At 38.9% G+C, this 27,269-nt stretch overlaps 1 protein-coding gene across 1 annotated transcript; it reads left to right on the forward strand.

Annotated features, from left to right (window-relative positions):
• The first annotated feature begins 809 nt into the window (after positions 1 to 809).
• hdlbpa (high density lipoprotein binding protein a) lies at positions 810 to 19,028 on the forward strand. The gene is made up of 28 exons (XM_082136705.1): positions 810 to 953; positions 2,148 to 2,219; positions 3,772 to 3,886; positions 3,975 to 4,138; positions 4,227 to 4,442; positions 4,901 to 5,107; positions 5,215 to 5,430; positions 5,587 to 5,793; positions 5,960 to 6,067; positions 6,991 to 7,095; positions 7,204 to 7,282; positions 7,360 to 7,499; positions 7,789 to 7,893; positions 7,985 to 8,098; positions 8,934 to 9,020; positions 9,106 to 9,237; positions 10,693 to 10,911; positions 11,101 to 11,322; positions 11,419 to 11,637; positions 11,749 to 11,887; positions 14,033 to 14,181; positions 14,269 to 14,373; positions 14,499 to 14,633; positions 14,736 to 14,879; positions 14,963 to 15,142; positions 17,347 to 17,463; positions 17,559 to 17,699; positions 17,825 to 19,028. Exons 3-28 carry the CDS (start codon positions 3,811 to 3,813, stop codon positions 17,915 to 17,917), a joined length of 3,819 nt encoding a protein of 1,272 aa, XP_081992831.1. The 5' UTR covers positions 810 to 953; positions 2,148 to 2,219; positions 3,772 to 3,810; the 3' UTR covers positions 17,918 to 19,028.
• The last annotated feature ends 8,241 nt before the right edge of the window (positions 19,029 to 27,269 follow it).

The following is a 27,269-nucleotide window of genomic DNA, read 5'->3' on the forward strand; positions in this document are numbered from 1 at the left end:
CTCGAAAAATGGGGCGGTACGAATGACAACACATCCAAGGTAACCAAAGCTCTAGCCCTCCCATTTTATACCATATGACACCTCACTACTGAACGGCTCCTTGTCTCTGACGGCTCTGAGTTCAACGTTTTTTCATAACACTGCCAATGAACAACGAGGGTACACGTTCACCCTGCTACTAGATCAAGCATTTTGGTATGTTTGTGAAAATATTTTGTTTTGCCTTCGGTCAGTGTAACGAATGATTCAAACACTGATTCATAATACACAAATTAGCCTACTGGCTGAATCCAAAATCACTCCCTATACCCTCAAATAAGGCATTATTTGAGGCTATTTGGTATCCGAAACAACAGTGGACGTTATTGACTACACTCATTCAATCCCACATATGCACTGCAATAACAACCGATGTAAGTTCAAGGGCTGTCCGAATTCTCTCACTCTTTTTCATTCATTCTTTCGAGTTAAATGGACTAACGTAGGGAATAGTGAATGAGGGTTTAGGGGGGCGATTTCGGATTCTGCCACTGACTAGCCTACTGCTGATGTAACCTGCATAAATAACGAGTGAACGAATCTTTCTGAGATGAATCCACAAATCCCCACCACTACATTTGAACACCGTTTTTTCTCTCCAGAGATAATTATGTATTTCTTTGCAAAAAAAAAAGAAACAGCACTGAATACATTAACATAAAATGAAAAGGAAAGAGAAAGAGAAAAAAAAATACAGAGAAATAGCAATGACAACCTCAACCAGTAAGAAAAATATGATCTTAAGAAACCCTCTCCAGAGAGAAATGCATGATCTGCACGGGCAGTGACGTGAGGGAATGTGATTGGAGGAGACTTGAGCTATATAACTCACAGGCTGCTGCTCCTCCCTTTCGCCAGTGGAGTTTCACTACAAGCTTCTGCACCACACAGGGCAGACGGGAACACAAACACAAGTAAGTCACTCTTCATTCTCCAAATCAATCAGTAGGGTATATGTTATACATCCGAACGTCTGCTTTACTTTAAGCTTGACTTCTGATACACGTACATCGTTAGAGGAACGTTCTGCCGTGCAAATGTGCTCTGGCTCGACTCCATGTCAATTTCTCCCCACTGTTTCACCCTTTGATCTAATGCCTACGTGGACTTTGTGTGGACAGTCACTAATGCTGATCTTGAATAAACATTCACACTCGGCCATCAGCAAAGGTCGTGTTTTTAGTGCATACTTGTTAGGCGTTGTCAATCTCGGAGTATTAGGTTATAATGGATCAATAAGAGTAAAGTTTTCCTAATCCAGTGTGTGTTAGCGCTTGCGCTAGCTGGTGTACGTGTCACTATCGCGCACGCGCAGCTCAAAGTTTACTGGAGTTGGTGTCTAGCCAGAACAAGTTTTTCATCTCCGCAAACCACAAAAACTGACGTATCTTACAACGAAAGACACCACTAATTCTATTAAATATATACCCGTCAACCTCTCCCGGGATTTAAATGTTTCTAGATGTGAATTGTTGAGAAATTAAGTGTTAAACGAGAAATCCGTCTTTCCTACTCCGTTAGCCGTTAGCATGGCGTGTCATGAGTTGACGTAGCAGTGCTGTGAAGATTTTACATACAAAAGTCGTTTTTTAGACACATAAAACATTGTGTTTATTAAAAATACGTTGAGCTATTATCCCAGTCTCCCTTTTTGTGTCATTCTTAGAGAAATTCGGATGTAAATCCGCCATATTTAAATCTGACATACGCAGGAATGGCCACGTTAGCAAGACGCGAGAGGGCCATTTCAACACTTAAAGACATGCATTAGTTTTTTTGTTTAATTTTGCGTATTTGAAGTATTTATGCACATGTTTGCGAGTATATTCAATGTATCTTTAAGCATGGTTATGATTTAATAATTTGAAATTCGTGAACGAAGATCACAAGTAAGTGACTGAACAGGATTGATCAGTCTTTCAGTTCCCATTTCCAGCTTTAATGAGTCACATTTGCATGTATTTAAATAAGAATTACGCAAGGTCAAATGAAATGCAAACAAATTATGCCACGTGTAACTAAGTTCTGGCAAACTAAAGTGGTTTTGCTTCATAAGTGACAGTCTGATTTCCCCCCCCCCCATTTCCCTTGATTCTGTTTTGTCTTAGGCAAAAGCTGGCAGGCTGACACGAACGGGCAGCTTTACAGGACGGATTATCTGGTAACTGACCATTTAGCTGGTAAGATCACTGACCACCGCCTTGTTTCTACTAGATTGATTTCCTGACAGGCCTAATGTTTGCTTTGAACTGCAAGATCCTTGTTTGTAGCCATGGGATCACAAGTTGTGTGCTGTGATTATTAAGATCAAATCTTATGAGTGGTCATATGATTAAATGTAATTTGAGCATCTGAAGTATTTTTTTAGTGTTCGGTTTGTGGATCAGCTCCCCAGGAGTGCTTTTGATCTGCCTTGAGGAGCTGTATGTATGTGTTTAGCCTCTGGGTCCAAGTCTTTAGGAGGCCTGTAGAGGAAGAGGCCCTGGAAGGGGTATTCAGAGAAAAGCACATTAAAACAGCCTTGTACTGTGTAGAGAGGTTGGGAGTTTGTGTTTGAGGGGCCATATTGTCACAGTGAACTGGAAAGAATGTTGTATGACTTAATACAATAGTGATTAGCCAATTGTCCCAAGGGTTAGTCCATCTATAGTCTTCCATTTTACTCTACAATTTCTGCACACCATTTTCGCTACCTACTTTTGAAGAGCCATGCAAGTCTTTGACATTGTAATTTCAGCAGTGAATATAAGTGGTCTTTCATGACTCAAGGCTGCATGGCTGTAACAGTAGCCTCAGCTTTTATGTTCTTGTCTTTTTAGTTTCCTCACAGTCCTGTGCGGGGAGTAGGAGAGCAGTCTGCCAAGTAGACGTTTCACTGAGGTGTGGCGTGCATGTTTTCAATTAAATGCGAGCGTGCTTTGTGGAACTTTTATTTACGAAGTAGAAAAAAAATTCTCTTTTTGCTGCCCTGCATGCTAGGGGTACAACAAATAAGGGTTAGTGGGGAAATCCTCTTAGCTTTAGAGCTCGTTCATTTAACTCCATGGCTTAGAATTAGCCCTTGTCCAAGGTAACAGATGGGCAACTTTGACCTTCCACAAAATGGATAAGTCCTTAAATGGTGTTTTAAATTTGCTCCTACAGGCTGTGTTCACTTATTTTGCTCTGAACAAAACCACATTATTTTGTGAAATCATGAAGTTATTTTCCAAAATATAGCCTTGGTTTTTCCCCTTTCTATAAAGTTGCGATGCAATCGTAAGTGGCGACAGATCTTTTTTCTGTATTGTTTTTGAGAGTGAAATTGATTATCGAAAAAGATTTGGGTGGTGACTTGATTCTATCAATTGTTTTTGATTGGATGGAGGCTGCATGGAAGAAAGAGGCAGGGTTTAGCCTAAGTGGAGTAAATGATTGGAGAAGTCTGACTTATGTCACCAGAGAGAAGTCTGTCATTTCACTGGAAGATCGAGTTATGATTTATTTAAAAATTATGAAACCTACATAAATGAATCTTTCACAATAAAATCAATAACATGCATTTTCATTTTGGTGTGAATTTGTCATGCTGCTGACTTTAATCTGTTATCGTGAAAAGGTATAAGCTCCACCCATGTTGACAAATGGTTCATATCTTAACTGCCAAGTTGTATTTTGTTTTTATCTTGGTCGTAACTTCAGCCAGGCACTGTTCCTTTTATGTAGTAATCACCTGAGCTCTTCCTATCCTAGTGGCACACTCGGACTCCGTGTAAACGTGGGATTTCGACCATGAGCTCAGTCGCTGTACTTACGCAAGAAAGCTTTAATGAGCACCGCAGTGGCCTTCTGCCAGAGCAGGTCAAAGGTAAATGGTGGTTTTGGTCATTTTGACTAGTCCGTAACCATTCTCTGGCAATGTGAATGCTGAACGTTGTACCTATCTTCCCCGTTAGCTGCTGTGGCGGGCTCTAGCGGTGTTGAAGAGGAGGATAGCCTCCCCACCTACAAGGATGCCTTTCCCCCTCTGCCTGAAAAGCCTTTGCCAGAGGGGGTACAGGAGACTGGAAATGCCTGGACGTCTAAACTCAAACCTCTCAAGTCCTCAATAATTACCCAGGTATGGCAATCGAGCTAGTTACAGTCACTATCTTACCTGGGGACTGGTTATTCATTGGTTTGACTGTTTTCCGCTTGGATAAATACAGGTTTTCCATGTGCCTCTGGAAGAGCGCAAGTACAAGGACATAAACCAGTTTGGAGAAGGAGACCAGGCTAAAGTGTGTCTTGACATCATGCACAAGACTGGAGCCCACCTGGAACTCTCCATGGCTAAAGACCAAGGCCTCTCCATAATGGTCTCTGGGAAACATGACGCTGTCATGAAAGCCCGCAAAGAGATTGTGTCCCGACTGCAGACTCAGGTAATATAATTGTTATGCTTATAACACATTTTGGGCAGCTTGTAGAAAGGCACAATATATTGCCATTATATTGGTTATCAGCTAGTATTAGTAGTTTATTTATAAAAATGTATATAAATATAAAAAATCTATTTAATTGTGCGCTAATTTGCTCTGTTTTAAAATTTAAGTTACTGTTATCATATAATGCTGGTTAAGCTAGTTAATCTTTAAAATTGTAATTCAAAAAAATATGTTAATGTATAGCAAATTTCAAATTAGTATTCATTTCACTTGTACGGTTTAAACACTTGCTTTTTAGTTATGTTTAAACATTTATTTAGATAATAGCATACAATTTTAATTGACAATTTATTGCTATTGGTCATGAAAATAACTTGTCAGCTTGTCTGTATTTCTCAGAATTATAATAGTTGTATATCCCTAGTAACTCCTGAAAATACTTTACTTTACAACAGGCTTCAGCTACTGTGGCCATCCCCAAAGAACATCATCGCTTTGTCATCGGCAAGAATGGGGAGAAGCTGCAGGAGCTCGAGCTGAAGACTGCCACCAAGATCCAGATCCCTAGACCCGAAGACCCCAGTAACCTGATCAAGATCTCTGGAACCAAGGAAGGCTTGGAGAAGGCCAAGCACGAGATCCTGCTCATCTCTGCCGAGCAGGTCTGGAACTTTATTCCATTTTTTTGTTTAACTCTGTTATTACACAGTTATATATCAGATTAAGTCTAGAAGATGGTGGTGATGATGATGTTTTCAATAAATTGCAGGATAAGCGTGCTGTGGAGAGAATTAACATTGAAAAGGTGTACCACCCCTTCCTCACTGGAGCTTATAGCAAGCTAGTGGGGGAATTGATGCAGGAGACGGGAGCCCGCATTAATGTCCCTCCACCCAGTGTGAACAAAACTGAGATTGTCATCACTGGGGAAAAAGAGCAGGTGGCCCTGGCCTTGGCCAAGATCAAGAAGATTTATGAGGAGAAGGTGAGCAATGACATAATAATTAATGGACTTTTATTGACTTTTCCAAATCCACTGCTGCTGAAACTCACTGGACTACATATCCATGTGAAATAAGTATTGATGAACCTGAAAGCGACTGAGGAAGATGTTTAAAATGTGGCCTTTTGCTTCTTTCAGAAGAAGAATGCAACCACTATTGCAGTGGAGGTGAAGAAATCTCAGCATAAGTATGTGATTGGGCCTAAGGGTAACACCCTGCAAGAGATCCTGGACAGGACCGGCGTCTCGGTCGAGATCCCACCCCTCGACAGCAGCTCAGAGACAGTAATCCTGCGTGGGGAGCCAGACCGGCTGGGCCAGGCACTCACTGAAGTGTATGCCAAGGTAAACAAGCCTGTTTTCCTCCGCCCATGTTTCCGTACAAGAATTCTTTCCCTCAAGCTCCTTTTGCGCTTTTCTCTTTTCGCTTTAATTTAGGAAATGTATTAATGTAACGGTAGAAGGGCTATCAATTTGACTGTAACCTTTGACCCTTACTCTCTCCGCACAGGCTAACAGCTACACTGTGTCCTCAGTCTCTGCTCCCTCTTGGCTTCATCGTTTCATTATTGGCAAGAAAGGACAGAATCTGGCAAAGATCACGCAGCAAATGCCCAAGGCGAGTCAACTTTTCCCTTATCACATCAGAGTGCTTGGCCTGAATATCCATTGTTTTGCTCCGTGAGGGGCATGTGTAGATGTTGATCATTTTCAACAGATGTTTTTGACCATTTACATGTCAAAGTGACTGTTCAAAGGTAGCAGTAATTGCATCAACCAGCACAGGTAGTTCAGAATGACATGGGGCTTGAGCCAAGAAGCACACAGTAGTTGCAGATACATTAATCATTTCATATAAGTCTTATAAAATGATACATAGCCTGGAAGCAACAGTATGAGCATTTACTTGTTCTCTGTTGCTACTGATGAGTTTCTAAAGACAATCAGATCAAAGCGTTGATGCTTCAAAATAATTGTAAAAGTAATCCATATATAATCTATATGAATTGCAAGATCACAGTTGCCTTGAACATTTAATTTAAGCTTTTATTCGTATATGAACATTGATCAATTGTCAATGGCGGGGAAGCGTTGTCATAAATGACAGGAAATTACGTCAATGGAGGGGAAAGAGTTAAGAACAACAAACCTCAATAGTTCATGCGTCTAGCAAGCAGCCTTGAACTTCCATTGACCATATTTGATGTGCTCTATGTATGTGCATTTATCTATGTTCATTATATGATTAAAAGCCTAGATTAAATAATCGATTGCGTCTCTTCAGAAGACTTGGCTTAAATCGCTTGATTTATATGGATTACTTTTACTATGAAAGGTCTTTATGAACTTTTTGAAGCGTCAAAGTTTTGGTGGAATGGATTTTCAGTGTAGGGGAAAGTATTCTCTCAGGTTTTATTAAAATATTGTCATTTGTGTTCTGCAGATGAACATATATTATCTTATGGGTTTGGAATGACATGAGGGTGAGTAAATGATGGCATTTTGGGTGAACTAACCCTGTAATGCTCTGTTTATTAACAGGTGCACATTGAGTTCACCGAGGGTGAGGACAGGATCACGCTGGAGGGGCCCACTAAAGACGTACAGATAGTACAGGGCCAGATTCAAGAAATCGTTACAGATTTGGTAAGACTAATCTCCCTATTACATGAAAAACACAGTTTTCTACTTGCTTTATGTTTTGGCCTCAATGTGGCCTAAACAGTTTGGTTGGTTTTCATGTGTTCTTTATAGGTTAGTCGAATGGACTACACTGAAATAAGTGTGGACCCCAAGTTCCACCGACACTTAATTGGGAAAAGCGGTGCAAACAGTGAGTATACAGCTGTTGTGAAATTTAAAGCAGATATTATGCAAACACATAACGTGTGCTTTTCTCTCCACACCTAGTTAACCGCATAAAGGAACTGCACAAAGTGTCAGTCCGCATTCCACCTGACCATGAGAAGAGTAACCTTATCCGTATCGAGGGTGATCCCCAGGGCGTGCAGGAGGCCAAGAAGGAGCTGCTGGAGCTAGCGTCACGCATGGCAAGTTGGATGGATTTGTAATTGAATAAAGGCAGCTCTGTTTACTGTTCTCTCTTCGGTGTTCTTTCGTTTAGGGTTTACCACTTGTTATATGTGTGTAACAGTTGCGTTTGTCTTAAATGGTTTACTCTATCATTTCTGTCTGCTGTAAATTGGTTTGCATAATTCTTAAAGTGGAGTCAGGTGCATGTGTCGGTGGGAAAAAAACCCAAAAGTCCTCTGGGTTATTTGCAGGAGTTGCCTGGCAACTCTTGACTTAAAGTCTCTAAGAATGTCATGATTTCAACAGGAGAATGAGCGTACAAAGGACATGATCATTGAACAGCGTTTTCATCGAGCCATCATCGGACAGAAAGGGGAGAAAATTAAGGAAGTTCGGGATAAGTTCCCTGAGGTAAGTGTTTTGGGATGCATGGTTTTTTTCCAATCACATGTTTTTGTTTACATATAAGGGAGAAATAATCTTTCTTCCCCCTTGCTTTCAGGTCATCATCAACTTCCCTGACCCAGCGCAGAAAAGTGACATTGTACAACTGCGTGGGCCTCGCACTGAGGTGGAAAAATGTGCAAAGTTTATGCAGAAAGTGGTGGCTGAAATGGTAAACAGAAATAGTAATTTTTCCTGAATTTTCTCTTGCCGTGTCTTTTTACTCATTTGCTGATATTGTGATCAATATATCAGGAACACAAACACAATGGCAATGGTTTTGATCCCACTTAACATCTAAACATTTATTGGTTTTATTTACTGTCCATCTTTGTAAATTAAAAGTCCTGGAAATCCCTTGTCAATGCACTTACTAAACAATGGAGCTGATTGATACACCCCATGTCTGTCATGTTCTAAGCACAGTATAGAGTGTCAAGAGTGAACTATATTAGTGTCCACACAATGAACAATTACATAGTTTATTATATCTATTATCTTTATATTATATAGCACAGGCAGCAGGTCTGTTGTCTGCCACTAAAGTTATTCTGAAAGTGTTTCCAAATATATCGTTATTGCTGTGGTGTGGTCTTCCCTATTCCTTTTAATTAAAATTAACTATTTATGGTGTAAATGGGCCTTAAAGCCCGTAGTATGCTTACGTTTTTACACACGAGGGTATGCGTACAGCGTGCAACTTGAATTTTGGCAAATTTGGCTGCAACGGCAATAGACTCCCACATTGACGAGTGCTTGTGTGACCGGATTAAGAAATGCATGGAGCTCTAGTTTAAATGAATATAAAGGCAATTTTATCTGTCAGCTTCTATAGAGAAATAACAGACACTGGACAAGAATGAAACTTTGTAGTACCCATGTTGACCGCCTGTGCTAGTGCACACAATCCAATGGAGTTTGAAAGGCTCTGTGTTTTGGGCTTAATCTGTGAAATAAGTAAATTTTTAGCCCTTTTTTAAACGAGCCTACTTTTGTTCTTTTTCCAGGTTGAGAACAGCTTTTCTGTCTCAGTTCCCATTTTCAAGCAATTCCACAAAAATATAATTGGCAAAGGAGGAGCAAATATAAAGAAGGTGAGTACCGGTAGTTACTTTTTAAGACTTGCACGTTCGTCCATTCACAGACGGTTTACTTTACTGGCGCTTTTTTCTTTATTAGATTCGTGAAGAGACTAACACTAAGATTGACCTACCTGCCGAAAACAGCAACTCTGAAATGATTGTCATCACTGGGAAGAAGGCAAACTGTGAGGCAGCAAAAACCAGAATCCTTGCCATTCAAAAAGAACTGGTGAGTTTATTTATTCAATTTTTTTAAATCAACTTTAATGTGAGGTTAAATGTCCATCACATTTGTTAAAAGCTATTATGCATTTGCGAATGTTACCATTCATGCAGTGTGTAATATAGCAGTGTGTTTGTGAATGGAAAAGGTCTGCAAAGATTTAAAAATCAAAGTGCACATCAAATAGTTAATGTATCCTAAAACAAATAATCTATTCTGAACTGCCTAAACGAGTCGTCAGTAATTCCTACGTAGGTTTGTAATACATTTGCATAATGCAAGACTATGGTCTAGTGTTAATTTTGTTAAAGAAATCTATGACAAAATATTATTTTACCTTTTCTTCCATGACTAAGATGAGACGATAAGACGACACCAACGTCATTAAACGATAACTGTGACTATATCAACATACAATATTGTTGAGACTAAAATGTAGTTTTAAAAATAAAAGCATTACTAAAACCTCTTTGCTTTTGTATAACAGATTGTTTTTAACAAGCTGCTACGAGTTTTAATGCTTGCGGTTTCCAGATTTCAAGAATTTAAAACAATTGTGATTTTATCATTTTAAGCTAAATAATCGTTAGCTTATCAATTTAACCATTATGCAGCATGATGAAGATATGGCTAAGTTTTCATTGACAGACTGGACTAAATTGCCCAGGCTTTGTCGACTAAAACTTGATTGAATGAAAATGGGGCAAGCTTAACTAAATAAGATTAAAACTAAAAAGTACATTTGACACAGGACTAAAACTAAATGTAAAAATAGCTGACAAAATTGGCTGCCCGCAAACGTCTACTTAGATCAGCCAAAACACTGTAGTTGTAGCTGAGGCTTGGAAGTGTTTAGTTCGTGTTGTTGACATGTCGAGAAGACAGAGATTTTTGTACATCAAAAGAAAAAGGATTCTGGCTTGAATTGATACAGTAAAATGGACGCCATTGTCACTGTTCATATCACTGTGTATACAAGTGCTGAGGAAGCCTCTGGGAGCTGAAATTTTAGATATGGTAATAGGCGTTTCGTTTGACACACACTGTAAGCAGTAGACCATACTTGGGCCATCTGAATAATCAGAGCATAGTAGGCTCTCCGAAGGGAGGGTTTAGAGACAGAATCTTCGAACAAACAGTTTTCAGACACTTAAAGAGGTGCTGTGCAGTGTATATTATGAGAAATGAGTTTTGACCTTGGATCAAATCTATTGTAGGAGAACTCCAAAATAAAATTAGGAACCTTTAAAATACCACAATAGGGGTTTGGGCTCTAAAAATTTTGTATTTTTAAAAACGGTTCATATAGTTCATATAGTACTTTTATTTTTGCTCAAGTAAATGCAACCTTGGTGAGCATTAGAGACTTCTTTTTAAAAACATTACACACCCCAAACATTTGAATAGTATGTGAATATGGATTGAAGATAATTTATTCATTGTTCTCAAATATCTGTGCAGGCAAATATTACAGAGATGGAGGTGTCCATCCCCTCAAAACTGCACAATTCCCTAATTGGTTCTAAGGGGCGTTTTGTGCGTTCCATCATGGAGGAGTGTGGTGGTGTGCATATCCATTTCCCAACGGAGGGCTCTGGCATCGATGCAGTGACAATCAGAGGCCCAGCGGAGGAGGTTGAGAAAGCCAAGAAACAGCTGCTGTCTCTGGCAGAAGAGAAGGTATGTTTAAAGGGATGGGTTTCCTTGAAGAACTTGAAACTTAAAGCCGGTAATACTGGTGTTATGCTTGGAATTTTATTTGGGCACAGGCTTTGTTAGTACAAGTATCCAAACTGCTTTTAACACAAGCCCAGTGATTGTTGCTCTTAAAACAATTTAATGTACTTTAATCAACTTGTTTTTTAATAGCAAACTAAAAGCCACACAGCTGAGCTTCGTGCCAAACCTGAATACCACAAGTTCCTTATTGGAAAAGGAGGTGCAAATATCCGCAAAGTACGGGACAGCACAGGCGCCAGGATCATCTTCCCTACTGCTGAAGATAAGGATCAGGAGCTGATCACAGTCATCGGTACAGAGGAAGCTGTAGTAGAAGCACAGAAAGAGCTGGAGGCACTCATTAAGAGCTTGGTTAGTCCCATGTTCATCTATTTTAACCTCAACATTGATGATCAGTAAAATTATCTTCTGACTGGTTTCCTTTTGCTCTCATATTTCTAATATCAGGATAATGTTGTTGAGGATTCCATGATCGTCGATCCCAAGCACCATCGTTTCTTTGTGGCACGTCGTGGCCAAGTCCTGAGGGACATCGCTGATGAGTATGGTGGTGTTATAGTCAGTTTCCCCCGAACTGGCTCTCAGAGTGATAAGGTCACCCTAAAGGGAGCCAAAGATTGTGTGGAGGCTGCCAAGAAACGCATGCTGGAGTTGATTGATGATTTGGTGAGTAGATGTAAAAATCTGCAATAAATGAATGCAGTTCCCATCTCAGACAACTGCAGTTATTGTGCTGTTTTAAGGAGGTAATGGACTGTACATTCCCTAAATCTGCAGGATGCACAAGTGACCATGGAGTGTGTGATCACTCAGAAGTTCCACCGCTCCATAATGGGGCCGAAGGGCTCTCGCATACAGCAGATTACTAAAGACCACAATGTGCAGATCAAGTTTCCAGACAGAGAGGACCAGCAAGGTAAATACCACAGTGACTGTCGATAATTAAAGGCCATATTAGGGAAAATCAAATGTTTCTTGATCTTTTTAAATAAAAGGCTCAACTCTCCCTTGTACAATAAGACACCAAAATGGCTCAACTTGAAATCTTCATTGTTGTGATATCACATTAACACTTACATTTACACTTCAGTGATGGCAATTTGGTATGACTTACAATAAGGGTAAGATGTGGGGAAGCTTTTTTCCATTATTTCTGCTGTAATTGACTAAACTATTTATAAAATTAACCATGATTTGTTTTGTGAGGTATGTTCTGTGTTCCAGAAGTGTTCAAAAACAAATGTTTGCATATTGATTTTGTGGGGTTTTTTTTTTTAAGCATCTTAATTTAGATTTGAATGTTAAGGTATTAATTCAAATGCTTAAAGGTGGCATGACTCATGAACAGTGTTAATTTTGTTGACAAATAATTTTCGTCATTTATTTTCGTTAACAAATTTTTTTTTTTTCATAAACGAGAACTAAATAAAAACAGTTTTGAATGACAAAAACTGACAAATCTATTGATCTAACATTTTCGTCAAGTTTTTATTCGTTGACATGTTAGGGTGCAACGTTTTGGGAAGAAATCCAGTCAGAACTGATGTCTTGCGTTTGTGGTAGATGCTCACATTTGAGCTGTAACATGCTGATCTACCCGGCGGGACATGAGTTGGCATGCGCTGGATGCATGTCTCATAAAACGTTCAAAAATGTAAACGTCTGGGAGAAAGAGAAGAGCAGACATATGGATGATCTGAATAAGAGTGACGACGCAATAGAAAGCTGTATTTGGTATGGTTTTCTATGCGCACGTACCTGAAGCGTGCAGCCATGCACATAGAGCTGTACATATGCAGTCAAAAGACTAAAACTAAATAAAAAATTTGCTGTCAAAATTAACACTGCTCATGGATCTGCGTTTTTTTTTATTATAATGTTCTCTGAGGTCCACTTGTTATCAAGATTTTTACATCAAAAACATCCTAATTTAGAAGTAATAAGCTATTTTCTACCCTGTTTTTGACCCTCTCTTTGAAACACTCCGTTTTGATGGGCGTGCCGCATTCAAGACTTGGAAGTAAACTGCTATGATTGGGTAACAGTTTTACATATTAAAATAAATTTCAATGTCTCCGCCATTACACGTTGGGAGTAGTTTTGAAAACTTCCGTTGTTGAAAAATATCTTATTATAAAGGATGACTTGCTGCGTTTTGTGTAAACGGAATTATCAATGAACTGTCGTACTTAGGATATTCATAGTTCATCCTTTTAGAGATAAAGCGGAAAAAATACATTGTCATTTGCAGTGTCGAGTTTTAAATGAAACATGTTGTAGCCTTCGTCGAACTGTATCGTTTAAAAATGAATCCGCAGTAAAATGAAGCGAACAAACAAAGTGTCTTATTGACGTGATCTGACTGGAACTTCATTAAATATGGTTCATCCACGCTTGCTTAATGTTAGGATCACAAGGATGCCAATGCAAAGACTTTTTTTTTCCACAACTTGTCACTATAAAACGCTGGAGTAATCCTGTGTTTGCACCGGTCTCATATTTACTACTACATGATGTGTGAATCAATAGGCAGGGCTAAAGAGACGTTGTAGGCGTTAGTGATCTTCTGCAGAGGCGGCCTTTCATCGCATGACCAATGAGACAAATCTGAAACGAGTCGTTTTCTGAGCTTGGTTTCATTGAAAGCTTAAGTTTTGTCAAACAAGGAAGTGTTGAGTTCTGAAACTTATAGGATATTTGTATAGTACAACGACCTCTTATGTCAAAAGATCAAGGAAAATTTGATGTCTCAATTCAAGATCCCTGAAGTCATTCTGTGCCCCTTGGAACGTTTATGCATGCAGTCCAAAGTTTGTTTTGTGGTCATGAACAACTAAATGGCAAGCAAAAATGTAATCGTTTAACATGTTTACAAGAGTACTTTAAGGGGGGACACATTACCCTTTAACTTCAAGTTTTTTTTATGGCTTTGCATTCATCTTCATATTCAATGAAGGCCCCCTATGACCCAGTCTTTTTCTGCAGAACATGCAAATAGAATCGCATGCATATTATTTCTATGGCAAGCCTAAGGTCAAATCTGTGGCTTTTGTTTATTCAGCTCCATCAGCTGATGCTCCAGTTCAGGAGAATGGAGAAGCCAATGGAGAGGTGAAAGAACCTGCTGATCCTTTGGCCCCGAAGAAGTGCGACGTCATTGTGCTCTCTGGCCGCAAAGAGAGGTGTGAAGCTGCTGTTGAGGCGCTAAAGGTGCGACTGCTATTTCCATTGTACACAGTTCTGATTTGTGTATTCCGGTGCATTTTGTTGATTGTTCAATCAATATTTGTCGTTTAGGCTTTGGTTCCTGTGACCATTGCGGTGGAAGTGCCTTTTGAGCTTCATCGTTACATCATTGGCCAAAAAGGAAGTGGAATTCGCAAGATGATGGATGAGTTTGAGGTTGGTTTCTTTACAGCTGATTTGTTGAATTATAAACCTAGAGATGTGTTTAGAGATGCATTGCTTTTTCTTTTTCATTTTTTTGCTGTTGTCATGTCATTCCTGACAAATATATTTTCTTACAGGTTAATATTCAAGTGCCTGCTCATGAGTTACAGTCTCACATTATCTCCATTACTGGCCTGGCCTCCCACCTTGACCGCGCTAAAGAGGGTCTTCTTGAGCGCGTCAAAGAGCTTCAGGCTGAACAGGAGGATCGAGTGAGTTTGAAATCTGAGTTGCAAATGAAACACTGTTCAAATTATTTCCACTCTATAATTACTCATTATGTAATTACTAAATTATATATTTTTTGTCTGCAGGCTCTCAGGAGCTTCAAGCTGACCATCACTGTGGATCCCAAGTATCACCCCAAGATTATTGGACGCAAAGGCGCCATTATCACCCAAATCCGCAACGAGCATGAGGTCAACATTCAGTTTCCAGAGAAAAATGATGAGAACCAGGTAACAGGCTGGAGCCTAAAAACTGATTAAGCAAAAGCTTATTTCTTTGAAAACATGCCATTTATTTATTTTCTGTCTTTTAGGATCAGATTACCATTACTGGCTATGAGCAAAATGCTGTGGCGGCACGTGATGCCATTCAGGCTATAGTGGGTGAGCTGGAGGAAATGATCTCTGAAGACATCACCCTGGACAGCAGAGTCCACGCTCGCATCATAGGGGCACGTGGCAAGGGAATCCGCAAGATCATGGATGAGTTTAAGGTAAGATGGTGGTGGTGTCATCTTTTTAGGACCAAGTATTTGACTTCTATTTTGACTGTTGGTGGGTTTACATTTTTTTTTTATATATATATATATATATATATTTATTTATTTATTAGGGGTGTAACGGTTCACAAAATTCACGGTTCGGTTCGATACGATACACTTGTGTCACGGTTCGGTTCGGTACGTTTTCCATAGGCTACAGCAAAAATAAATAAATGGCAGAGAAATTTGCTTGAATTAATTTTTTTTTTTTTTTATGAAACTAACATAAAGTATGATTTTTTTATTTATTTTTTTGTTGCTTTTTTTACTGAGCAATAATGGAGCTATACTTGACTCTTCTTAGGAGCAAATAAAACAAAACAGCTCCTTGGACAAAATGAAATGTAATATTGTAGTAGTTATAAACAGGTTTATTTTAGTTCAGATTAACATTTGAGGGCAGCAATTGTATTCATAATGTCAAAATAAAACAGACGTAATGTTACTTGAAAGCATTATAGCCCACTATTCCTGACAAACTTCCATACCTTGCAGTTAGTGTTACTACAGCAAATCCATTCCACGGTGAATGTTGCTGATCTGTGGACACCGGCCAGTTCATTCATGGCACGATGTTTCTTCCTGGTTTCCACGTCAGCGCTGTTTGATCCGTTAATAACAGAGAAATGTGCATGTTTCTCACTAGATCTCGCAGCGATGTTATTACTTCAGTGGCGAATTCAAAAAGCATTTGAAATTCAAATGCTTTCTTTACTGGTCTGGATCTCTTAGCGCTGTGTGGTGTTGCTTGATCAGGCTCGCGCATAAGGGCTCGCGAGTCCCGCTTCACAGGTCAAAACTGATAAACGGTCCACACAAACACAATAAGAGTAGCTCAGTTTCGTTCCTTGCATTGCATTTGCCAGTTGATGTTGTCGTCGCGCCAGCCTCTATGAGCGCGCTTGCCACCCGCGACGCGCCTTCATTTGAAATAACGAAATTTTGGTCGGCAGAAAAAATGGTCCAACGAACCGTTCGGTACGTAATGCGTACCGAAAGCCTCGTACCGAACGGTTCGATACGAATACGCGTATCGTTACACCCCTATATATATATATATATATATATATATGTATGTATATGTATATGTATGGGGTGGAACGGTACATGTATTCGTATTGAACCGAGACGGTACGGGCGTCACGGTTCGGTGCATGAATACACACGGAGAATACACGGTATAAAAATAAATAAAACTCGCGTGCAAATTAATTAAAGTAATGCGGAACTACTGTTAGATACGCGGGTTCTTTAGGGACACCTAATCTGTAGCTCCGCCTTAGCTCTGAAGCTCCGTGGCTATAACTTATGGGCTATAATCATAGACATATCTATGGCTATAATCATAGACGGGCTATAATGGACAGGCTGCGATGTCAAGTTTGCAATGCTGGAATATGTTGTGTGCGCGTGTGTGTTCAGAGAGGCGCGATCGAACAGTGGAAACATAAAAACATACTCATTTTGTTCATTGGACATCATTCAAACTGCAAAGTGTTACCTTATATTTGTGTACACTCGTAATAAAACACAACATTGTGCTTTTGTCAAACTGTAACCTACAACTGTAACCCAACTAGTAAGTTACACATTCTACATTGATTAAAAGAAAATCAAATTTGTTTTTAATGGTAGTATTATTTTATACAGAAATTAACTTTATTCTCATCTGAATTATAAATAATTTGTGTTATTAAAATTAAGGAAAACCAATATATTGATCTGAAATATAGCAAATTAATTTTAAATTCATTCAGGTACAATTACCAAACATATCTCAAGGTCTTTTTGTCTTTTTATTAATTTAATGAATAAACTAATTATATGAAACTATTGGCAATGCACTACTGGTTCTATGCCTTTACTTTATTAATAAAACTTATTTAAAAAATACAAGGCTTAAAACATTTATTTTCCTTTGGTGGAACAGCCTACAGACATGCACAATAAAAAAAAAAATTGCCTTCTACATTTTTGTTTTGCTTTTCCCTCCATTGTACCGAACTCGTACCGAACCGTGATGTCTGAACCGAGGTATGAACCGAACCGTGACTTCTGTGTACCGTTCCACCCCATATATATAATATATATAAAAATTTCAATGCACTTTTAATAAATGTTTGTACATATTCTATATATTATTTTGTATTTTCCAGGTTGATGTTCGGTTCCCTCAGAGTGGAGCTGCAGATCCAAATTTAGTGACTGTGACTGGCCGTCCAGAGCAGGTTGATGAAGCCATTGATCACCTTCTGAACCTGGAGGAGGAATATGTAAGATTATGCTATACTTTAGCAGAAGAAGACTATTAAAGGTTATTAATTTTAAAGTACTACATTTTTGAACATATCATTTTCTTTACCCTTAGTTGGCCGACGTAGTTGAAAATGAAGCCAAAATGGCCTATATGAAGCCTTCTGGTTCCACTGCCTCCAGCATGGATGAACCTCGTGGCCCATCAAAGGGCTTTGTTGTGCGGGAGGCTCCTTGGACCACTGGCAGTGCACCGGTAAACCAATGTTTTGTCTTGAGTGAGAATCTGCTGCAGAGTAAATTACTGAAATTGAGCCATAGATTCGTGCATAATACTAATAGAGTAATTGAACCTGTTGTCGCCTGTGTTTTTGGCTTTAGGCTCCGGATATGAGCAGCTCTGAGGACTTCCCCAGTTTTGGTGCACCTGTGGCTGCTGCGAGATCATCTCCATGGGGACCCAAACGTTTTTAAAATGTGTGTCCTTCAATGGTTATGTTGCAACCTCCTGGTTTCCCCTTTACTATTATCCCTCATTTGACCCATTTGGATGTGGACTGACCACTTCTCTGACCCCCAGTATATCAGCACAGTTCCTCTGCTCAAATTACTTCTGCTAGTAAGGGTCTTGAATTTAGTCTCTCAGTGACCCTTAAAAACAAAACTGTTGGTAAACATTGTTCTCTTTATGAGGGGTGATCTCTACCAGGTTCACCTGAATTAGTATGAAATGAGACAAGCTGTTTGCATTTCAGAGCGAAATCAAAAATTGAAGGAAAACAAAAGTACTCCTGACCATGCTTCAGATATGTAATGATCCAGGTTTAAGTGATTTTTGATATGACTTAATTACAAAAACATTATTTCATTACAAAGGTTATTTTTTTGGTTTATTAAGCTGCTCTGTTTCATAGTTGCCTTTGCAGTGGGGTTTGGGAAAAATATACTGTATACCTCTGAAAGATGTTGCTTCTGGTTGAAGTCAAATTAATTCATAGGAAATGGGTAACCAGCTGTACTTTTGCCTCGTTCCCTAGGGTAGCCATTTTGTTGCAGACATTTCACTCGTCTCTGTCCCCATCCCTGATTCTCTGACTCTGGGAAAGGATTCCATGCAGCCTTTACAACTTTTCTGACTTAAAAAAGAGGGACTTTCACTACAAAAGTATTTTCAAACTGCCATTTGCTTTGGAAGTCCCAGGGATGTAGTTGCTTGTGCAGTAGAAGTCCCAAGGTTCCCAAAGTCTCTAAAACGTACACTAAACTAAACTCTTTGTTCTTTTTAATTTCAGTTTTTGATATTCAGAATTCATGTTTATTAAAGGTTCTAATATTTGGATGGGTGAAAGAGACAATTTTGTGCCAATGAAATGTCAAGTCATGTTTTACTCATTCTTGCTAATGGGTCAGTGTCAGCCCCTTTTTTTGGTCTTCCAATTGCTATGCAGGTTGGTGTGAAACCATAGCAATGGCCCTCGTAATAGCCTTATAAGAATTATGCAAAAATGACAAAGGAAATGATTATGGATAACACTGGAAAATAAACTGTCCAAAAAGGAAAATAAAAATCGAAAATGTATCTGGACTTGTTGGGGTGAGACTGATTCTTTTTTTCACATGCACAATAACCAACAAGAACGTATAAAGTGTGTACGGGAGAAGTTACAATAGCCCACATGGAAGGATCCATCAAACCCTCCAGCCATAACCTTTGTGGTGAATGCTGGTTGGGTGTTGCTGAAAATTAGCAGTTATTTCTCACTTTTTTAAAGTATACTTTTTGTAAGTATTTCACTTATATTTTTAGATTCAAAGAGTATGTTAAGTCAAAGTCAGACCTTTGTAAATCCACATGAAACGGAGTAGAATTGGATTCTTTGGTATATAGTTAAGAGTACGTACACTCTTAAATTCTCTAGAATTAAGAAAGAACTATTCAATTGTGCTACAGCTCATCCCACAGGTTTTTATATGGGGTTATTTCCATGGCAAAACCTTCATTCTGTGGTCAGTGAACTGTTGTTCATTTTGAGATGTGATTTGGATCTATGCCGTGCTGGAAGATCCATCCAAAGCCAATTTTAAGCTTCCTGACAAATTCAATCAGGTGTTGATTTAATATCAGTTGGTACTTAAAAGAGTTTGGTAACGTGTATGTTTCTGTCTGCCATAATTGCCATAATTATTGCAACTCTCAAACAGGTTGTGGTTATATAAATGAGGTCTGATTATAGTTTTGGAGACCCAACCAGCAACTGCAATTCTCCAACTTTGATCCTCCTCATAAACAACCCTCAGTGCATGGGGGGCCAATATGGACACACATCCTCCACCATCACCAGTTGATTTTTAACAACTTGATTATTGCTCACATAGTGTAAATTCCCAAAATGAAACCATATCTGAGCCATTTCATAATTTGTACTGTTCAACAACCTTTTCTCACACATAACTGTATTCTTACTAGGTCTTCTCATCTGATGGATGACAAAACATTTGGCCTGTGTCACTTCATATTTAGAGCCCAGTGAAACAGGAAGTCATGACTTGTCACTTTTAAGTTTTCTTGATCATTAAGGTGAACTTAAAAAACATACCATGGCCTGGTTTCACAGACAGGGTTTAGATTAAGCCAGGATAGTTCAATTAGAACATTTAGTAGCTTTAATAAACATGCCTTAGAAAAAAACATTACTGGTGGGAATCTTCATACAAAACAAGTTACAAGTTCATCGGTACAAGTTCCTTTCAGTTAAAACTGCTCCAACATGCATTTTAGTCTAGAAACTCTGAAACTGGGGGCAAATGAATGGGAATAGTCTTTCAACTATTTGATTAAGTGAATGTTAGAATTTTGTGAATAATGTTGAATGAAAGACTGAGGAGAAATTGCAAAAACAAATGTTTGTTTTTAAACCGTTTAAATCAATCTAGGTTCTTGAACATGTGAAAGAAAAGATACTGTGGCCAGTACGGGGATCGAACCCGCGACCTTGGCGTTATTAGCACCACGCTCTAACCAACTGAGCTAACCGGCCGTGATAATTATGGACGGAATGAGTTGTTTAGACAGACAATTGACGACTTTCCCCCATGTGGTTGTGCGTTTACAGTGTTTTAGTTCATTATACTTTCACGGGGTTTTATCAAAATATGACATCAAAAAATAATCAGATCTTTTAGACACCCAGTACACAACAGATGATTCATAACCTACCACAGAATTAGTAATGTTATGGCTCGTTGGTCTAGGGGTATGATTCTCGCTTTGGGTGCGAGAGGTCCCGGGTTCAAATCCCGGACGAGCCCGTAGCTTTTTAAGAGTTTATTCAGAACCTCAAAAAAGGTTCATGGCTTTACTTTATTTGGGGTTGTACTCTCAGATTACTCTACAAGAAACGCAATAATAATGAAAACAAATATTTGTTACGGAGTGCAATCAATGACTGCCGGTTATAACACTACACATGCGTTGGTGGTATAGTGGTTAGCATAGCTGCCTTCCAAGCAGTTGACCCGGGTTCGATTCCCGGCCAACGCAAGGACTTTTTTAGATTATTATAATGCATTCATTTTATTTTGAAAGGTAATCTATCTCGCAGAACCACCACAGATTGGATATGCATATATCAATTATGTAAAAAAAAAAAAAAAAAAAAAGTTTAATATATCATTTATATCATTTTTTTGTAGCATTTTAAACTTTATAAAAGTAATGTAAAAGTAAAAGTGCCTGACAAATTGCAACATGTAGTGTAGTGCATATATATATATACAGCTTGTTCTTGGACATCATGAACGTTTGTAGCCTGACTCTGTAAGAAAGAAAAAAACATCTTATATCCCAAACTTAAGCAACAGGCTAATTCAAGTCGATCCTTTTTTTTTTTTTTTTTTTTTTTTGAGAATAGGCTACTTAAATCAACTTGTTTCATAAAACGATCACATATCCTATACCAGGGGTCGGAAGGAAGAATTTGGCCACTAGATGGCGCCATAACATAGTCAAAGGATAATTTAAGAAATTAATTGATGAAAAATGCCACATTTGTGTAACGTGTCCGGTTTTTAAAGTGGATACATTTATAAAGCAGTAGTGACACGTAACCTGCCAAGTATCTTCATTCACCAACTTGCAACACAGACCGCCTTGCTAAAACACACATATGTGGGAGATGCGGAATGGAAAAAAATAATAGACTTGAATAAGCCCATTAATAGCATGTTTGAGTCATGTTCTTAACGAACTATGTTTTATTTCCTCTTTCCATATTGTGAATAATACAAGTGTATCATTTTAATTTGCTTGTTACACAATGGAGCATAACTTATTGTAACAATTATTTGACGTAGCCTACTTTTACACTTAGCATTATTCCCAGGCATCCTCTTAACTCCCTCCCTCTCTCTCTCTCTCTCTCTCTCTCTCTCTCTCTCTCTCTCTCTCTCTCTATCTCTCTCTCTCTCTATATATATATATATATATATATATATATATATATATATATATATATATACACACACATACATACACACACACACACACACACACACACACACACATATATATATATATATATATATATATATATATATATATATATATATATATATATATATATATATATATATATAACAGTTAAATATTTTATTGTTTGCATGCTTGAGCCAGGTACCAGTAACGTGCAGTGAAATCTTGTCATGGGTAGGCTTGCAATTCTGACTTTATAACATGCAATTGCGACTTTATTTCACGCAATTCTGACTTTATATCTCGCAATTCTGACTTTATAACACGCAATTGCGACTTTATATCTTGCAATTCTGAGAAATAATGACAGAATTGCGAGATGTAAACTCGCAATTGTGAGATAAAAAGTCGCAATTAGGCCTATCTTTTAAAATGTTCTATTCTGTGGCGGAAACAAGCTTCCATACCTCCTGGCCTCTTCCTCCCATCCATCCTCCCTGACGCCGGCCCAGCTATCGGTAGGCGCCGGCGGTGCCGCGGTAGCCTTCCTGAGAAAACGTTTTGGAAAAGACGGGCTATGGACCCAACCAACTCTATAGGAGGGGAGGGGAGAACTCCCTCACATGGTACAACCCAATAATTTGGCAGGGGGTCGAAATTCGGCACAACACCTGGCGCGGGTCAGATATTATTGCCTTTGCTGATTTTATTCCTGTTGCCGACCACTGTCCTATACCATACAGCAAAGTAGAAGGTAATCGGAAAACTGTTTCAACAGACAAATGTTGACATTCAGATGAAATGACAAAAATTTGAAATTCTTCCAGAGATGAAACCACATTCAAGTGTTGATAATACAAAAAATGCATAAACTAGAATAAAACTTTAAACTTTAAACTTAAAAAAAAAAAAAAAGCAGAGGCTCTTTTATTTCTTTTGATATGCATGTTCATATTCTTCCGACAAAATATTCTGGGGGCCATTAAAGTTTTGAGAAAATAATCAAAAATGCTGTTGGTCGCTGCATGGCAACTTTAAAAAGAAAACGCTGGCGGGAAAAGAGATGAAACGTTTACTTGATCGGTCTTGACCACTAAACAGTGCTGTGAGATCCAGTGAAGAACACACAAATGGCTCTGTGATTTAAACTAGTTTAAAGCCAGATGAAACAGCGCTGACAAACAGGAGAAACACTGTGCAACGATACAGTCAGAAGGCTTTTCAATCTACATATCACCATCATTTACCATGGATTTACTGTAGTAACACTAACTGTACCATGGTAGACGTGATATTGAGAACGTCGTACATAAACATGCCGTAATGTAACGTTACCCTGAGTGTAAACAGCCGCATTCATCGTGAAGCGTGCAAGCAATTTGCAAAGATTAATATAAAGATTAATATAAAGGTTAATAAAACGTTACACTCACTTCATTTCTTCTGGAGGTGCAGCAGGAACACGAATAGTTGGTACCGATCCTTTTTTCAGGAGCAGCTTCTTAGCAAAACCAGCTTTATAACGTTACTGACCCTCGTTTATAAAGCAGTCTGGTGAAATGATTCGCGCAAACATGAAAGCATTGCTGTTGATCGTGGGGAATATTCCCTTCGAAAACAAACTCAGCCACTGCGTCTTCAGCGGTTGGGATTTAGGAACATCAAAATGACTGCTGTGTTCGTTATTACACCCAAGAACAGAACACCACAATCGCTTAGACGCCATTCTGCTCATAGACAGTGCTCCAACGTTTCATCAATTTCGCGCGGACTATGATTGACAGCTCGCTCTCGAGCGAGGGCGGGTCTGTGTTGAAAGCTGTCAATCAACAATCGTGTGAGGGGCGTCGATTTTGTGATGTCACAAAATCGAACGGCTTGATTTGAGAGAGGGGAAAACATATAAGAAGATTAATAAAAAAAACCACTGGATGGATTTTTATCATTTTATGATGGTTGTTTACAGGCACTGCCAACACACATTTCAGTACAATTGTAATATGCTGAGTAAAATGTTAACAAGATTTACTGTATGTGTTCACCTGAGGTTTAATCCAGTAATCAGTTTAAATAATTATAAAATATTAATGTTGTTAAGGACGTTGAAATGTTATGTTTTGCATTAATTCATATGTTTAGTGATTTCGTATGAGGTTAAAAATGTAATGATGACATGTTTGGGATAAGTGTATCTGATTGGTCGTGTGTGCGTGTGCGTACTAATAGTTGGGGAGTTCTTCTCGCGAGAGCTTCATTAAAAACTCTGGATATGAAGCATCTCGTCTGACTGTTTATTGATAAACGTGCTCCCTTACAGGTATATGAAGCGTACATTTGCACACATGTGAATATTAGTGTTACTAAATGTATTTTTGCTAGGTATTGTGTTGTATTATTGGGTGAAGTGCGATACGGGGCGAATCCAATGTAAAACGCTAGAGTTATCAGCTGGTGGCACGCGGTTTGCGCGCAAATCGTTCATGTGTGTTTGTAACGGTAGGGTGATTAAATGTATACAGTTGAATTTATATAAATTGCCCTGTTTAGTTAAAGGCCGATGTATGATCTGTGTTGTCACGTGTGTTTTTTGTGAGATTGGGGCTTGTGAATATATAGAGTGTCGCTGTCTTAGTGCACTTTAAGTGCACTCATTTATTCACGGTGAACTTGGGATGAGTTGATTTAAAGGGGAAGTACATACGAGCTCATGCACTTGTGTATAATTAAATTATTAAATTAAATTAAATAAAATTATATAAATCACAATTCATTCTAAGTAAAAACTCTGGATATGAAGCATCTCGTCTGACTGTTTATTGATAAACGTGCTCCCTTACAGGAGGCACAATCAACTTGTAAAAGTGCATGTACCATTATATGACCCCTTTAATTTTACATTAACCCATGTGCATTGTTCAAATTCACTACCCTTTCGTTATGTTCGTGGCTGAAAACAGCCACGACTTTAAACTGCTGTAAAAATGTATCAGATAAATATTTTTTTCAATTTTTTTTGCATAAATCTATTAATCAACCTAAGTCCTGCTCAAAACTACTAAATGTTAAAAAAAAAAATCAGGATTTTAACTCTTTAATTGCCAAATTCATAAATGATGTCACGGATTTTGGAAAAAAAAACCGGCGAAGTGTGGTTTTCCACCAACGCGGAGACAGCTCCCTTTCTTCAGCCTGCCAACTCCCGTGACTCCAGGGCCGACGCGCTATGCCATCGCAAGGGTCCAGAACATGGATTCTGTGTTCAATCTGTTTTTTACGGAGTAAAAATAGGAGGGGAAGGCGATGATCCCACAGGCAACGTGTGGACTCCCCTCTGGACCTGTAGACGCCGGCCAAAATCAGTAGCCCCATGTAGGCACGGAGATCTGTGGACTCCCCGGTCCAGTTTCTCATTGTGCGGTGCCCATGGAGGTTGGTCATGCTGACAATGAGGTCAATCATCTGCTCCGTAAAAAACAGAATCCGTTGAACACAGAATCCATGTTCTGGACCCTTGCGATGGTATAGCGCGTCGGCCCTGGAGTCACGGGAGTTGGCAGGCTGAAGAAAGGGAGTTGTCTCCGCGTTGGTGGAAAACCACACTTCGCCGTTTCTCCCAATCCACCCAGATCCAGGATCCTCCGAATCCTCCTTGCCTTCAGTGGAAGCTAGAGAGGATGATGAGGGTGCCACATCCAAATCAGGATCTGACTCTCCTGAGTCTGTGGTGCCGGAGGGAGAAGACAATACATCCTGCAGCTCGCTGGAGGGGTCAGGCTGCATATTCATCTCTAAAACTTCACTACAAGTCAAGCCCTTTCTCATGTTGCTTGCTGCTCTTCTCACCATCAAATGACCAGCAGGCTTGCATGCAAGTGTTTAAATCCACTTGCTTTGTTTAGTCTGCATTTCTCACCATCAAAAGGCAGCAGATGCATAAATACACTTACTTTGTTTTTGTTTACTCCATGTAGTTCTGAGAGCTGAGGTGCATATTTTGATTTTCTCAGACGCATCAAGGTGAGTTCTCCTACTCTCTCTCTCACACACACACACACACACACACACACACACACACACACACACACACACACACACACACACACACACACACACACACACACACACACACACACACACACACTATGCTATTATACTCCATATAACTCCATGTAAAAGCCAGAAACTAAGCTTTTTTTTTGCACAGGCCTATCTAAAGGGTTAATGGTGCCACCTGGTTATCAACAGTAAAAATGACAAATTGTACCTCTTCCCAACAGGGAAAACCACCAACAATCAAAAATGCATGATTATATGGTGTCATGGCTTTGCAATAAAAAAAAAAGTGGTTATAATGGAAGTCAATGGGGCAAAAACAGCCACAAACAGTAAATGAGGGAGAAAAAGTTAAAATCTGATGCTACACAAAAACTAACAATGCATCAAAACCAATGTTGTTTCTGATCTTTGACATGTCCAAGACTGTGATAAAAGGTTAAAAAAAATCCAGTCCACATTCACATTTTATATAGAAAATAAGTCATTTTGTGTGTTTTTTTTCCCAAATCGGTGACATAATTTATGAATTTGGCAATTAAAGAGTTAAAATACAGATTTTTTTTTAAACATTTAGTAGTTTTGAGCAGGACTGAGGTTGATTAATAGATTTATGCAAAAAAAATGTAAAAAAAATATTTATCTGATACATTTTTACAGCAGTTTAAAGTAGTGGCTGTTTTCAGCCACGAACATAACGAAAGGGTAGTGAATTTGCCCACAGTGTACTGTTGAGTTTTTGAAAAATTTCAAAGCATTTTCCCAAAATATGTGTCAAAATAAGATTAGTCAACAAAAATCATTCCGTTTTCTGAAACACGGAGAAAGTTATGGCCAAATTAAGACTAAAAAATACCCTGTAGTGGATGAAAACATCCCCAACAGCACATAAGGGTTAAGTAAATCCACTTCAAAAGCTAATTACTCCTGGACAGCAATGCCATAGGAATATACAGAGCGACCGCAAAAACGGAAGTTCAAAGACAATATTCTAAAGATGGCGGCGCCCGCGTTTCTCTGGCGCATAAGGTCTATACAGGTTGAAACTCTCTTCACATCCTTATAGCAAACAATAATAGAAGTGGTCTAAATATAAAAGCATGTAGGCCTACATATTTTATGTTGAAGTCACAGGACCAAAAAATGTTCGCCCAATCATTGCATTCGGTCCGATGTCCTACCTGCTTGTCAACATATGTATTTCCATACCTTTGCGCACCGTGCTCGCGCAGACATCAAACGTCAACAGTGCATTCTGTAAGGATATGCAGAGTTGTAGACAGTCTTCAAGCCACCTTTTAG

Source organism: Leuciscus leuciscus (genome assembly GCF_965113295.1).
Source record: "Leuciscus leuciscus genome assembly, chromosome: 14".
Lineage (NCBI taxonomy): Eukaryota > Metazoa > Chordata > Actinopteri > Cypriniformes > Leuciscidae > Leuciscus > Leuciscus leuciscus.